At 29.2% G+C, this 15,754-nt stretch overlaps 3 protein-coding genes across 3 annotated transcripts; 2 read left to right on the top strand and 1 right to left on the bottom strand.

Annotated features, from left to right (window-relative positions):
• Positions 1-769: 769 nt before the first annotated feature.
• Positions 770-3,449, bottom strand: OCT59_018111 (uncharacterized protein). Its single transcript, XM_066148546.1, has 4 exons — positions 3,197-3,449; positions 2,882-3,116; positions 2,617-2,715; positions 770-2,526 (listed from the first exon to the last, which is right to left on the bottom strand). Exons 1-4 carry the CDS (start codon positions 3,343-3,345, stop codon positions 1,582-1,584), a joined length of 1,428 nt encoding a protein of 475 aa, XP_066004465.1. The 5' UTR covers positions 3,346-3,449; the 3' UTR covers positions 770-1,581.
• A 478-nt stretch (positions 3,450-3,927) lies between these two features.
• OCT59_018110 (uncharacterized protein) lies at positions 3,928-10,860 on the top strand (the record flags this gene model as incomplete). Its single annotated transcript, XM_025318013.2, has 15 exons — positions 3,928-4,011; positions 4,217-4,283; positions 4,363-4,487; positions 4,564-4,698; positions 4,778-4,913; positions 5,003-5,220; positions 5,296-5,436; positions 5,583-5,956; positions 6,029-7,157; positions 7,252-9,348; positions 9,426-9,570; positions 9,649-9,724; positions 9,805-10,314; positions 10,408-10,517; positions 10,597-10,860. The coding sequence occupies 15 exons, from the start codon at positions 3,928-3,930 to the stop codon at positions 10,749-10,751; spliced, it is 5,502 nt and encodes a 1,833-aa protein (XP_025177167.1). The 3' UTR covers positions 10,752-10,860.
• Positions 10,861-11,419: 559 nt separating this feature from the next.
• OCT59_018109 (uncharacterized protein) lies at positions 11,420-13,855 on the top strand. The gene is made up of 4 exons (XM_025318014.2): positions 11,420-11,771; positions 11,902-12,046; positions 12,115-12,184; positions 12,308-13,855. Exons 1-4 carry the CDS (start codon positions 11,547-11,549, stop codon positions 13,248-13,250), a joined length of 1,383 nt encoding a protein of 460 aa, XP_025177168.1. The 5' UTR covers positions 11,420-11,546; the 3' UTR covers positions 13,251-13,855.
• Positions 13,856-15,754: the final 1,899 nt, after the last annotated feature.

Below are 15,754 nucleotides of genomic sequence, written 5' to 3'. Positions count from 1 at the left end.
TTTAAGCCTTGCCAAGCAAGTATTTATTAGCGCAATCCGAGATAAAATCTATCACAGAGCTCATGCCGGTTCAAGTTATAAATAGGCATCAATTCATGTTCATCATCACAAGAAACTTTAATACTATGATGGTTATCAATGATCATAAAAAAAATTTTTTTTTTTTTTTTTTGACTCAGGAATATTTTAGCTCGGTTCCTTTTTTTAAGACTGGGTACATAAAAAAAATTTGACTCGGTAACTTTTTATTATATATATGTGTACATATATATGTGTGTGTAAAAAAAATTTTTTTTTATTGACTGGGAATATTGACTCGGTTCTTTTTTTTTTATACTGTTTTAATTTCTCATGTATTTATGCGGGATGTCCCTAAAATTAATTAAATTTTTTTTTCTCAATGCCTGTAATCTATAAGTAAACTTAACCTTTTTAGGTTTAGTTCGTTCTTGTTATTTATAAAAAATTTAATTGGTTGATGAAATTACTAATTGATAAAAAATATCGACATCTGTTTAGAGGAAATTTTGTGTATTTTACGACATATACATAAAGTAGATCGTTATTTGTTATACATCATTAATAATTCGTAATAAATATATTCACATGTGATAAATTTACTTGGTTTTTTTTTTTTTGAAAAGAATTCAATGAGCTTTAGAGAAATAAATGTAATAAATGGTCGTTTGTTAATAGAAATAATTTATCCAATAATTGTAGATCGATTGGTCGCATGAATAATAATCCACGTTCCTTATAATCAACGATGGCTTGTGTGTTACATTCATTCTTAATGGGCAATATCATCTTTTCCGAAAAGAAAATCAAAAAGGTCTTCATCAAAGTGATTGATTTCATCTTTCAAAGAGCTTTGTGATAAGAAAGGTTCCAAATCAGTCCAAGAAAGGATATATGGAATCTGCGTTACTCTTTGATTTTATCCGAAGGTTATTCAATTAATATATCCTTTTTGTTTCCGTGTTTTAAAGTATCTTTATTATATATTAATAATTTTTATTGATTCTTACCATCGGTTTCTCCATTTTTACCATTTTTTAATTTCATTTTATTTATGAATATAATAGTTAATTCTTTTTAAAGGTTCATCATATAAAGTATCTTATTTTCAACTCGTTCTTCTTGGATATAATAAGATCCTTGTTTCTTGAGATTTTCGATACAAATTGCGATTAAAATTGTTCCATGAAATAGTTGGAGTAATTACTTTTGAACAGGATAATGTTTTAAAATTTAATATACTTCATTTTTTAATATATGTACTGTATTTCAAGAATATAAAAACATTAAAACACAATTTAAAACTTAAAATTTATGTCAATTTGAGGTTTATTTATTATTTGAATAATGATATAATGATTGATACATTGTTATTTATATTATTAATGATATCATTACTGTACTTGATTACGAGATTCTAATAATTAATAAATTTATTTCCATTCCATCACATAAATTATAATTTGTTCACCAAATAAATTTAAACTTAATTATGATAATTAAATACTCATCTTTAAAAAAAATATATAAAGGATATAAAATTATAAAAAATGTGTAATAATTTTAATGAAGGCCATTTTGTTGATCATTATCAGGTATATGATTTTCTGCCATATCATCGTCGCCTGGCATAATTCGTCGTATCCAATCTTTAATGGATTCCTTACAAGAATTAATGGTTTCTGTCACATTTCTTTTGAAAATAGAAACGTGACGATCCATAAAATCAATCTTTTGATTAATTGTATTGCTAGCATCTCGCATAAGTTCTTCATAAACCATACTAAACATTGCTAAACGTTTAAATTTGTATTTGGCCATTAATCTCTTCTCAAGATTTTCATTTGGATAGGTTACTTTTACGTCACTAATATCAATTCCCTCGCCGACTAATCGATCGACAAGTGCTTTGAAATGATGTTGTGCTGGCTTATAATGTCCACTATTTGGATTAATTTCAAGAAGTTTACCTTCTCGAACCTTAATTCCTCCGGCTGCACAGATAGCCCCTCCTGCAAGAAATGATGAATGATGAAAATGACCTTTTGTTTTTTGGCCTACATAAAATTTTCCACTACAGTCTGTGACATAAATCCATTTTTCACGTCTAGGCCCAATTTCGGTACTTTCCCGTCGTGTCGGTCCAGTTGAAGTTGGGTCTTCAATTTCTTCATTTAAACTTCCTTGAGAACTAGGTGCGGGTGATAATGAACGAGGTTCAGTTGTATTTGGTATAGATAAATTTTGTGTACTATCTGCCGGGGCTACGGAATCGGGATCCGGTGGATTGGTATGTACTGGCTTCCCGCTTTGTGCATAGATGAGCAATCCATCCTTAAAAATTACTTCGTGTTCTGCACGTTCTTTTGATGTAAGATACTTTACTAGTTGACTGTCCAATAATCTACGTGGTCTAGCTTCCAAATCCAAAGTTTTACCTGAACCATTATCTAACCATTCGAAAAAATTTTCTGGTGATGATGTCTTGAGCCAGTAATCATGGTAAACCTAAATATTGATAATATTTTAATTAATTTTTCTTCTTAAAAAAAAATATTAAAATAAAAATTCATTAATAATGATTATTAACAAACGAACCTTTAGGTTTGATCCATATCGATGCTTCTCATCACATATTTCCAACCAGTGTTCTGTGTCCAGGATGAGCCAGAGATGATTCTTGACAGAACTAGACCCCTTGAATATCGAGACAATCAGATAGTAAAAAGAAAAGGTCATAGATATTGAATAAACTTTTGACACTAATCAAAAAAACCACATTGATGGTCAAAATTTTACATCATAATTCCTGCGTCAGCACGTTTTGTAAGAATAATAAAAAACAGTAAAGTTCAACAAGTACTTTTGCAATACGTTCTACCACGGTCATAGCAAGTTCAAATTTTTGACTAGTGCTTGGAGGTTCTTCACGTAATTCTTTACGACGTAAATGTTCTTCTACGGCATTGAGCAGTTCTTCCCATTGAGACCAGACAGGGCAAGTTTGCCCAGGCAAATGAAGACATGAACTATTGCTTTTGATAATCATGTCTCTGGAATTGGCAGATAAGATTTTTCCCTCTTCTTCCCGCGTTTTACTAATATAAAGATATTGTAAACCAGTTTCAGCTTAAATCGTTAATTTTATTGTTAATATTCGAGTATGCAATTTAATTACCGGTGGTATCGCCAAGCATTAGCTATTTTCGTTGCCGATTCTTCTAAATGCTCCGTAGATTCGTCATTCTTAACATGTTCTTCAGAAGTTGATTGTTTATTGGAAGTACTTGATTCTTCGTTCCCTGTATTAGCTGGAATGTCACTCATGACTAATTTTTTAAAAAATAAATAACTATGAAAAATCTGAGAAAAACACTATCATGGGAGCTTTGATAAATGATAAGCTTTAATTTTTTGTACGACGTGTCAACGATCTAATAATTCCACAATTCCACATTTATAAACTAATATCTAATAATTTCCTAAAAGTTTCACTATATAGTTTCACTATATACATATTTAACTTTATTATCTTAACATTTTTATATAACAAAAAAAAGATTTTCCTTGTAGGTCAATATTGTTAATAATCTTTTAATATAGGTTCAATATATTTTAATATACAGTATACTCTTCGTGTCCATCCTCCAGATTTATCTAGATTCTTGGTATTAATTACCCCACGGATTACGAACTAAATTTTGAGCCGTCAGACAACATGAGTCGCACGGTATGATTGGGTGGATAGATATTTGTTGAGATCATCATTTTGAAATTTTTTGAAGAAATTTTTTCGCTTAGATTTGTTGTAAATTATTTTTTTAAAATTTTATAGATCGGAAGGCTGCTGATGGTCCAATTTATACCGTTGTCTTTGTAGATATTATAAATTGGCAAATATTTTCAAAAATGAGTGGACTTATCGCTTCTTTAAACGCCGAACTCCTGCAGCTTTCAAATGAAGCTCGCAGGAAACACCCAGAAATTAAAGAGGTAATTTACACCAATCGCCTTTGACGACGTCAAAATATTTTCCTTATTATTCTTAATAGTTTAATCTTTCTGCTTTGCTATTATTATAAAATATATGATTATGTATAATATATTACTTTGCTAAGCCTTCCTGAATTTTGCTGCGGGTCATACTTTTTTGGTTTTTTGATTTATAATAATTACAATTATTTATTTATGAGTATAGGCAGCCGAGAGATCCATTATAATTTTAAGAACACACAAAGAGCGACCTGGAATGAATATATCGCAAGGTAAACTCGATTTGTCGATAAATTATTGATATTTACACTTTTATTAATATAATATCTAACATTATTCAATTTTATTAAGAACTTGCAAAAAACAATGATTTCCTGCGTCCGTTTATTCTTGCATGTGAAACAAAACATGTCAAATTGATAACAATTTCTATAGGTTGCTTACAAAGACTTATATCGCACCACGCGATTCCTGAGGTAAAGTTCAACGTGACAATATATCATATAATCACTTACTCGATCTATCATTATTTAAAATGTTATACTTAATTAGTCTTCTGTGAGAACCGTTCTTAAAACCCTAAATGACATTATGTCACAAGGTGTAGACATTCAACTTAAAATTCTTCAAACGGTGCCACCTTTGTTAAGTAATTATCAAACTTTACATGGCGATTTGTTAGCGGAGGTAATCCGATTTTAAGGTTAATTTGTAAAAAAAAAAATTTTTTAAATAAGATAATAATTATAAATATTATTTGTTCTAGGCGTTGTTAATATGTTTTCGACTTCAAGATTCAAAGATTGTAGTAGTAAATAATACAGCTGCAGCAACTTTGCGTCAGTTAGTAATTAACATATTTGATAAAGTTCAAGAGGAGGACAGCATCAATGATAAAGATGGTATTTTATTTTAATATGTGCCTATTTTTTTTTTTTTTTTTTTTTGGAAAAAAAATAGGACTATTAAAATACTTAATTTTTTATCCAAGGGTCAATAAAACCTACCTCTACCGTTGTTTCAGTTCATGGAGAAGGCGTAATAGCACTTCGTCCTTGTGCAAGAGACGCATATTATCTTTTTCAAGATTTGTGTTTATTAACTAATGGCGAAAATCCCGTGTATCTTAAACTACATAATTTATCAAGAACATTTGGATTAGAATTAATAGAGTCAATATTAACAAATCATTTTAGATTATTTAAAACGGTTTGTACCATATGGCTATAATCGCATGTTCTTTAATATTATCATTTTAATTTTAATTTTCATACGTTATTATAGCACCCAGAGTTTTGTGCCCTACTTCGAGAACGCGTGTGTCCTTTAATTATTAAAAATTTCTCTGATAAATTTGACTTTCCTACCATCATGAGATTAATGAGATTGGTTCACATTTTATTGAAACAATTTAATGAAATTCTGGTAAATGTTTATTTATTAATACTTAGATTTACTTTTGTCCTAAGTTATTGGATAGATAGAGTAATTGAATTTTATTGTTGAATTATGCTTTTAAGAGTTATTGTTACTCTTTTATTATATTATGGTGATTTAACCCATGAAATTAGGTAATGGAATGCGAAATATTCTTAAATATGTTTATCAAAATTCTCGAGCCCGATAATCCATTGTGGCAACGTGTTATATCAATGGAAATATTTCGTGGTATATGCGATGATCAAGCACTCTTGCGTTCTATTTACCGCTTGTATGATAAACAAGGTCATTCAACGAATGTATTTCGTGAAATGGTTAATGCTTTTGGAAAATTGGCGGCCGAAAAACCACAATTATTGGGTGTTGGAAGTCATTCATTAATTGGACATTTACATCAAGGGAGAGAAAGTTTAGAATTATCTGGAATGGCTGGTGTAATTGGAGGTTCAGGACAGACTGATGTACCTGGATTAACAGCATCAAATTCGATGATGAAGATAAATTGGTATGTACATTTAATTTAAATATTATCGAAATTTGATTATGTTTATAATTTTACAATACATTCTTTTTGAAGTGTCGATCAATTAGATAAAGTTGATCCACCACAGATCCCGGAAACGTACATATATTATCTTGCTCTTATTTGTCTTAATTCAGTAGCTGATGGTTTGCATAATTTTGTTTTGAGTATTTTCTCCGGATTAATTCATAAACAAAAAAACGAGAAAGCATCATCACCTCCACAGTCACCTACATATAATCAATCTGCATCTTTTAGCACTACCACATTGCAACAATTAGAATCACATCCACTTTACAATGATATACTGATTGTTACAGATATGGCTAATACTGCCTGGCCAGGATTGCTTGCAGCACAATCATTCTTTCTTACAGCAAATCTAGATGAGGAGTTATTTCAAGGTGTTTTAAGGGCTTACCAAAATTTTACAATTGTATGTGGTGTTCTTCAATTGTCTACACCTCGTGATGCTTTTTTGACAAGTTTATGTAAAGGAGCCGTTCCTCCTAGTTTAATTGCTGCTTCACTGGCAGAAAGTAAAGCAACTCATAGTGGTGGAAGTTCAAGTAGTACGGGAAGTGAAACCCCTCAAGGTGTTACATTATCAGATGGGAATTTATCTTGCTTAAAAATATTATTAAATATTGCACAGTATCTTGGAGGAGTTTTGGGTGATTCTTGGTATTTGGTGCTAGAAACTCTTCAATTAGCAGATTTTATACTCTTCCCTAAACATGCTAGAGGTGGTTCAAGAGGTTCACGTAGAATAGGATCGCAAAATCCTGCATCTAATTCTGTAACTTCGTTACCCACTGCAGGAAGTTCATCACAAATATCTTCTAATCCACCAAGCATAAAAAGAACTTATTCATCCAGTAAAGGAAATATCATTCCTTCATCGCCGAAACATGGTTCATCTAATCAGACAAATTTAACATCTCAGCAAACAGCAATTGACAATGATTTAAACATTTTATTAATACAAATCAAGAAATTATTTGAAAATTGCAAATATCTTGATGACGATGCTTTACAGGCTTTCACAAGAGCATTATGTAAGTTAAATGCTTATACAAGTGGTATTCCATTGGACACTGAAGATTCAATATCAGGACAAGATAACGTACCTACGGAGGGCAAGATAACCAAATCTACACCGTTGAGTGCTATGGTAGGGAATGTAAGAATGAATTATTTTCTTGAAAGTTCTTAAATATCCATGTATTGAATTACAATGGTTTTACATGTAATCTTTATATTTACATTCCTTGTAGAAGTCAGATGAAAAATCTTTTGCTATCAACAAACTTCACTTAGTTGCATTAATCAACATGCCCCGGTTGATAGCACGTGAACCTTCCCTAATATGGGATTTAATAATATCTCATCTCATTAAAACTGCAAATTACGTATCTACTCCTCCACCAATTCGTATGCAATCTTGTGAAACAATTGCAGATATTGTCATTCAAGCAATGAGCTATGCAAGTTCTGAGCAAATCGAAATTGACGAAAGAATACAAATGCAATTGCTCGTTTCATTAAGTCAATTAGTAAATAATCCAGAAAAAAATCCACAAGACGTGAGCAAAAGTTTTCATGTTGAAGTTAGAAAGATGGGTCTTGAAACGTTGAATAAATTATTACAAACATCAGGCCATTCATTTACTTATGGTTGGAGTATGATATTTGACATGATAAGAAGCGTTTGCATTGTATCTTTTCCTAGTGAACCTGGCGATGATGAGACAGATACAGCGAGTGTTGAAAGTACAAGCGTAATTGATGCACCATCTTTTGGTGTTTCAAATACAAAAACTTCTGGTTTGGTTCGTGTAGCATTTCCCTGTTTACAACTTATATGTACAGATTTCCTGTCATTATTATCACCCGAGTGTTTGAAACAATGCATCAATACATTGAGCGCATTTGGTTTACAAATGGATGATCTGAATATTAGTTTGACCGCAATTGGTCTATTATGGAATGTCTCGGATTTTATTCAAACTAAGAGGGCAGAATTAGAAAAAGATGCTAAAGAAAACGTCGAGGAAGAACCGACAGAAACTAAAAAAGATATTACAGTTGAACAGGAAATTGATCAATTAATTCAAGGTAAATTGAAAGCTCAAACAATGAACGCTCTATGGATGTTATTATTATTACAACTTTCAAAGATATGCTCTGATACTAGGCCTGAAGTAAGAAATGGAGCAAATCAAACTTTATTTCGTACAATTGATATGAATGGGGCAGTATTAAAAACTCAAACTTGGCATACTTGCACTTGGAAAGTTTTGTTTCCTTTATTAGATTCTGTAAAACTTGCATCAGAACGAGCAGTTAAAGCAATGCAGCAGCAACAATTAAATAGTAGTACCGAAAAAATTTCTTCTCCACAAAAAGAATTCAGTGGATTTATGGTACATCATTCTAGAAATACAGTTGATAAACAATGGGACGAAACAAAAGTTTTAGTATTAACTGGAATATCAGGAATTTTCAAAAATTTTTTACACATGTTAGTAAATTTGGCTGATTTTGAACAAGCATGGGGATTATTATTATCACATTTGCAAGATTCTTGTTTAAATTCGAGCCATGAAGTAGCTATTGCTTCAATTAAATCTTTAAATACAATAATTCAATTCCCAGATGATGCTCATACAGAAGAATATACAGAAGAATTTAAAGAAAAGATTTTACCATTGTGGCAAACTGCTTGGATTATTTGGGAGAGAATTGGATCGGGTATGATTACAATATCAGATACAAGTCTTCGTGACTTAGAAGTTAATTATAATAATTCTCCGGCCGAAATAAGTGTCGTACCGACACAGTTTACTCAAGATACTTTAACCGCTTACATTGTAACTTTTGGCGATCTTTATCATGTTATTCGCTCCAAATTTCAAATAGATGAAATAAGAAGATTACTTAAAGTAATTAAAGGAATATTAGCATATTCCAAAAGTCCTTCTTATAGACCAGACTACGATTATCTTACTCCATTACAAGAAGCGGCATTAGATATTGTTTCTAGAATTGATTTGAGTGTTCCAGGTGCTCCTGCTGCAGTTTTATGTGAATTTGCGGATTATATAACTTTAGCTTTTACAAAAAAACAAGACGACGAAGAAGTTGCTAGGAAAAAAAAATCTAAGGACAGTCACATTGGCTCACAGAAATCTGTGAACAGTCCAACTTCGCCTAGAGAAAATGGTGGTGGTATTACTTCAAATAAATCTTATTCGACAGTTACTTATATTGTTTTTTCAAAGACATCTATGCGTAAAGCAAAGGAATTGTTCAAAAAATTTGTTAATGATCAAGGAGTTTACTCTGAGGGGGCTTTCGCAAAAATTATAAAGGTAATTAATATTTAATCAAAATAAGTTCGAACATTTTTCTTTTGTTGATATTTCTGATTTTGTTGACAATATACTAGTCATATGGAGTACCCATGAAGTTGAAATATAATTGTCCTCCATCGGGAAAGCATGTTGAAGATATCGAACTTTGGAAAATTGCGACTACAGCTTTATTAGAAATCGTAAAAGACGGATTGACCGCACTTGAGAATTTCGGTGACGGTAAAAATCTTTTTATTATTATTATTCATTAAAAAAAATTAATAATAGTTATTAAGATATATATTTTTTTTCCATTAGTAATTTCAGATGAATGTTTTGTTAATACATGGAAACAATTGGTGGATGTCCTTTATGGTGCACTTATTTCTAACAGGTAAAAATTGTATTGACAATATTCGGGAAAATTTTTATTAAAAATAAAGTTATATTTATATTATATACATTGTTTACCAGTAATCCTCAAACGTCTATCAAGATGGAACAGCAAGATACTGATGAAGATTTCGACATGAATTTTTTATTCCGAATACAGTCGGACGTAATGGTTCATATGGGTCGTCCTCGTGTGCCACAAAATCTAATAAGGGATTTAGTAAAAACTATTCAAGAAGGATCACAATTATATTTCTCCGAAGTGAAGAGACAAGAAATTATGAATGATTATTTAAACAAACCCTTACCAATACCAAATGGAACACCATCCCGTACCAAAAAATCTCTAGAGAAATTATCCGAAAAAGTGGAAGGCAGTACCGCAAAAATTGTACCTGTAGCTAGAGAACGATTTGCGTATGCTTGTCTACAATGTTTATTTGATTTATGTTCGGATGATCAAACTGGTGAACAAGAAATACGACAGAGAATAGCTGAAGTCGCTGCTCCTATTTTATTGGAACGATGCGCTTCCGTAATTCGTAATTTTACAGCAGATCAACCTTTACTCGGTAAAGTGCCATTTTCAAGGTCAGTTCAACCATATATTTTGTGGTGTTGGGAATGTATTTGTTGATCACTTAAGAGGGCGAATTGGTTAATAGTACATGATTTAAACATTAGCCTTTCTTCCAGGGTACGAAACGACGAAATTCTATTAATTTTGCAACAATTAATAAAATTGAAGTTTCGCCGTAATATTTTAGACGTTAACGAGAAAGAAGCAGAATCCAGTAAGTTTTTTTTAACGATTGACAATTTATTTATATTTTAAATAAACACAAACTTTTAATTAATATATATGTTCAATAGATCCATTAAAAAAACAAGTTTTGTCTGGACATATTGCACATCTATTTTATTTATATCCTGTCGTATGTGAAGCAATTAACTTACCGGACGAAACTATCAGAGCTTTACTAAAAGAATGTTTGAGAAAAGTCGGTGAAGAATTGGGCGTTTATTAAACTATAATTATAATGCTAATATATAATAATTTATAGATTTTGACTCGAATAACTAACTATTGTTTCTTTTTTAAAATAAATTAATTTTTTTATATATTTATTTGATCTTAAACAAGTATTGGATTGTGCCTAATTCGATGATTTGTTCATCATAAAAACGTCAGTCATATCTTTTGTCAAACCTTACGTAATGGTTTATCAATGCAACAACTATTCAAGATGATGTTAAATATGATCTTTGACCGAACTCGAGATTGAAAACAAATAGGTCGAATTGATCATAAAATTCATTTTAAAATTTCGAATAAAGATAGCTTTCGAAATAAATATAAGCCGATTCGCTTTCGCTATATTTTATTTGTAAAAAAAAAGAGGACTATCGAGCTGTCGGAGCTACCGAAAGACTGATTATACAAGTTTCACGATCATACATTAAACGCATATCAATCTTCATTTCAAAATTTGGCGTCAATATAAATTCATATATGGGATTAAATTCATAATACTGCATGGTTTGAAACTTCCAATTCTGGTAAAATCTGCGTGTCATGTAACAAAAAATATGCCTAAATCTAACACGGAGTGCCAACGTTTTACTAATGTCATGTGATACATAATATAATAATATTTGATGCTGTATAAAAAGCCCTATCAAATGTCATCATATAGGCAAAATTTTTTTGTGTATCCATTAGCCCCGCAAGTCTAAAAAGTTACCAACCCAACAACGAAAACCCTACATCTATCTATAGTTGAATTAGAAAATACAATAATTCTGTAACGTCGACAAAAAACATGTCACCACAGCCACCACAAGATCAACCACCTGCTATTCGTATAGTACCTCATATAGAGGGACCTCGTTCTCTGCATTTCGACATCATCGAGCGTGAAGTTTCTGAAGGAGTTGTTATAAAAATTGGACGTTTTACAGATAAAGCTAATGTTCCTAATAGAGTTACTTTTAAAAGTAAAGTTGTGTCTAGAGGACATGCAGAAATTTGGAATGAAGACGGAAAGGTATTTAATTAAATTTTTATTAGTATGGGGAGAAAATAGTTAAGGGTGTGGTATTTGGTCGAATTCGTACCGCATTTATCAAATATGAAATTCAGATTATAGTTATAAATTTTATTCTTTTTTTACATAGTTTTTAATTAGAGATACAAAGTCATCATCTGGCACATTCCTTAACCACAATAGATTATCTGCTCCAGGTGTTGAAAGCAAACCATTTTCATTAAAAGATGGTGATATTGTTCAACTTGGAGTTGACTATCAAGGAGGAACAGAAGGTAAGATAAACGAATCAATCTTAGCAATTATAATTTTCAAATTTACTTATATTTTTCATTTTTAATAGAAATTTATCGATGTGTAAAAATGCGCATAGAGCTAAATCGTTCATGGCAAAGACAACTTAATCCATTTAAGTAAGCTTGTTTAAAATATTATTAAACAATTCTAAAAATTCTCAAATATTTTTTTTAATTATAATAATAATTTGTTTCTTTTCATTTTTTTTAAAAAAAAAATTGAATAATTTTATCCTTTAGTCTTAATGCATTGAAACAATTAAGACAATTGACAGGTCCAGACGCTGTTAAACATCAAACAACGGATTGCTGTATTTGTTTATGTGGCATTGGCCCTTGTCAAGCATTATTCGTTGCACCTTGCTCTCATGTTTTCCATTATAAATGTATACGACCGCTTTTAATTAACCATCATCCAGGTCTTTCGTGTCCAATTTGCCGGAGTTATGCAGATTTAGAAGCACCTATTGATAATCAAGTTGATTGGGAACAATTACTTGCTGAACAAGAGGAAGCCGAGAAAAATGAAGCAAAAAGTAATACGAATGAGGAACAAAACGAAATAACTTCTCGTAATGTACCTTCTACATCATATATAACATCAAATGCACCGAATACAATAGAAACTTTAAACACAGATAAGCTTTTACCTCCTACCCCACAAGATAATCATCTTATGACACAAGAAGAAATTAATGAACGGTTTGGTCATACTAGCCATTCAGCGTTCGCTTTATCCCCATCTCCATCATCTTCTGCTGTAAATATACCTTCAAGAAATCGGAACACATCAGATGAAGGGGAAGATCCCAATTTAAATTCAATTCTTGGCCGCACATTACCATCGAGTCTCTCAGATACTTCTCAGATGCCTTTTCTCGATGATATCGATAATAGATCACCATCACCATCACCACAAAATCTAAATAATTCGCTCAGACTTGGTGAAATTGCTGAAGAAGATGAAGGTACGATGGGTTCACCTTCAACAAATCCTACCGGACAACCTCAAAATAATGGTTCGTCATCCTTACACGAGCTTAGTTCTTCAGCAAGTGCAAGTGATGATGATGATGTGGTGTTAGGAGTATTAGCCAATCAGCAGACAAATAATTCGAAAGTAAAAGGAAAAGCTGTTGATCGATTAAGAATCGATGAAAATGAGAGAGAAAATATATCATGAAAACGTAAAAAAAAGTTAGACATATTTATTTATGGAATAAATTTATAATTATTATTCGGACTATAATTTACGACTTATGCGACATATTTTGTTGTAAGTTCATTTTCATTTATATATGATAAAATGATTTTAGTTTTTACAATCAACTTCATGGATAAACAACAAATGAACAAAATTATCGACATTTAACAATTAATTTTAGTATTCTAGTATTTTGGATGGTAAATGAGGTGTGACTGGGAATAGGCTTTTTTTTGATACATTATGTTAATTTGTTTAGGTTATTTTGTTGTAAAACGTATGTTTTTATAACGACAATTATACATATTTTTCTTGCTTTACATATTCATCTCTAGCGCAATTTGAAAAAAACATGGTTTTTAGTTTTCTTCTTTTTTATACTTTTTTTTTGTAACAATATATAAATATGTATTTTTTTTAAAAAAAAAATTTTATTATGTAAAAGATTACTGAAATGAACTTTTACAAATTATTTATTCATTTTAGCAAAAACTATATACTTTTTTTTTACATATCATTTTAATCGATCAGCCTACGTTATTTCTGATTAATTAAATCGCAAAAAAACTTATCGGTTGTGATGTAATATTTTTGTAAATCTTTTATTGTTATGTGGCATGATTGTGAGAATCATTTTCATTTAGGACTAGGGACTAGTAATTTTATAGATTATTTTTCGCAACTAGGGGTTTATTCTTAAATTTAGATATTTGTCACGCGAGGTGACCGAATATGATAGATAAATCATGTGATGATTCGAACGATTTCTAAACAGAATTTCTTTCGGTCCAGTAATCATGCCATATTAGTTATATCCAAAAATAGTTATGAAATATTAAGGCCAAAAAAGAAAACTAATATTTATTAGGATACAAATGGTATTCTAATATGAATTTTATTTTTATATATTAGACAATATAAACATTAAAATAATCTATTTATATTGTTTAAATCAATTAAACAATCAGTTTTTTATTATAAATATAATTTAATAAAAGGTTAGATATTAATAAAGAAAATCTGGCAATCTAATTTCTTAATAAAATATAATAATTTCAACAATTTTATTTTAATAAATTGTTTTGAGTATTGCTAAATATTACCTCTGCAATAAGAATTACCCATAAAAAGATTTAGCAATACCCAATTTTTTAATGCAATTATTATTATAATTAATTATCTGATTAATATTTGTAATATAATGATACCTATTGTAATTTTTTGGTAAAACAAATCACTTAAATTCAAAGTTATTATCAAAGTTAATAATGATATTAATGATTTCAAATAAGCTATAAAAAAAGAAGAAAAAACTACATTTAATAATTTTACTTTTAATAAAAATTAGAAATATTTTAAAAAATAACAAATCATAATTAAAGTTTTTAATACTAATAAATAATTTAATACATAAAAAATATTGCTTATTTACTAATAAATAAGTTATAATAATTAAATTTATTAAATAATTAACACAAGTCTTTTTATAATTAACTTATATTTTTTATTAGGATTTAATATTTTTTTGCATATGTAATATATTACTTCTTGGCAATTTTTAATAATTTGCCAATTTTTACCAATTTTTCTAATTCTCAATTTTTTTTTATTTTTTTATATTTTTGGTATAAATCTTTATTGGCTTTATATATCTATTATAACACTTTTAAAAACCATATAGTAAATACACATTTTTGCCTACTTTATAATTTTATTTAATATATCAAAAAGGATTTAAAATACTATTTTTGATTTTTATATAAAAATAAAATATTTTGCAAATACTTTTATTATATTAATATTATTAATATCATATATAGTAACAAGTAGTTTTATTTAATTTTACTAATTAATTTTATTTAAAAATTTATTTAATTAATTACCATTAGTGATTTTAATAATTTTTAATTTTATTTTTTTTTTACTATATTATATATTTATGTTAAATAATGATATTAGATAAAACTAAAATATTTGATTATTTAATAAAACTGAAATAGTTTAAACATTTAAAATTAAAAGATGAAATGCTAAAATTTAATATTCTATAATATTTCCATAGATTTTTAATTATAATAATTACTTATAAAATTGTTTTTTATTGCAGTACATTTATAAATTTATTAAAATAAATCTAAGTAATATAAAATATGTAAAGTATAGAATTACATGACTATTCTAATATAATTAATTATAAACTACTTATCATATCATTAAAGTACTCTATATACAGTGTGTAACAAAAAAAATCAGAATTAAAAAATTGTCTGTAATACCATGATGATCACACCAAATTATATGTAAAATAGCTTATTCGAAAGCTGAAAACCTGTAGATTTTATCAATAGTAAATTAAAATGGTATTAATGCAGTAATTTTTTTTATAATTAAGCTTTTAATAATAATTTTTTTAGATTAAAACTTTTTTATAACTAATTTAGAATTAATGTGTATTTCTTTGCATAAAGTGCAGTAGATAGTCA

Source organism: Rhizophagus irregularis, chromosome 27 (genome assembly GCF_026210795.1).
Source record: "Rhizophagus irregularis chromosome 27, complete sequence".
In the NCBI taxonomy this organism is placed as follows: domain Eukaryota; kingdom Fungi; phylum Glomeromycota; class Glomeromycetes; order Glomerales; family Glomeraceae; genus Rhizophagus; species Rhizophagus irregularis.
The sequence above is the reverse complement of the archived record's forward strand: the minus strand, read 5'-3'. Positions and strand labels throughout refer to the sequence as shown.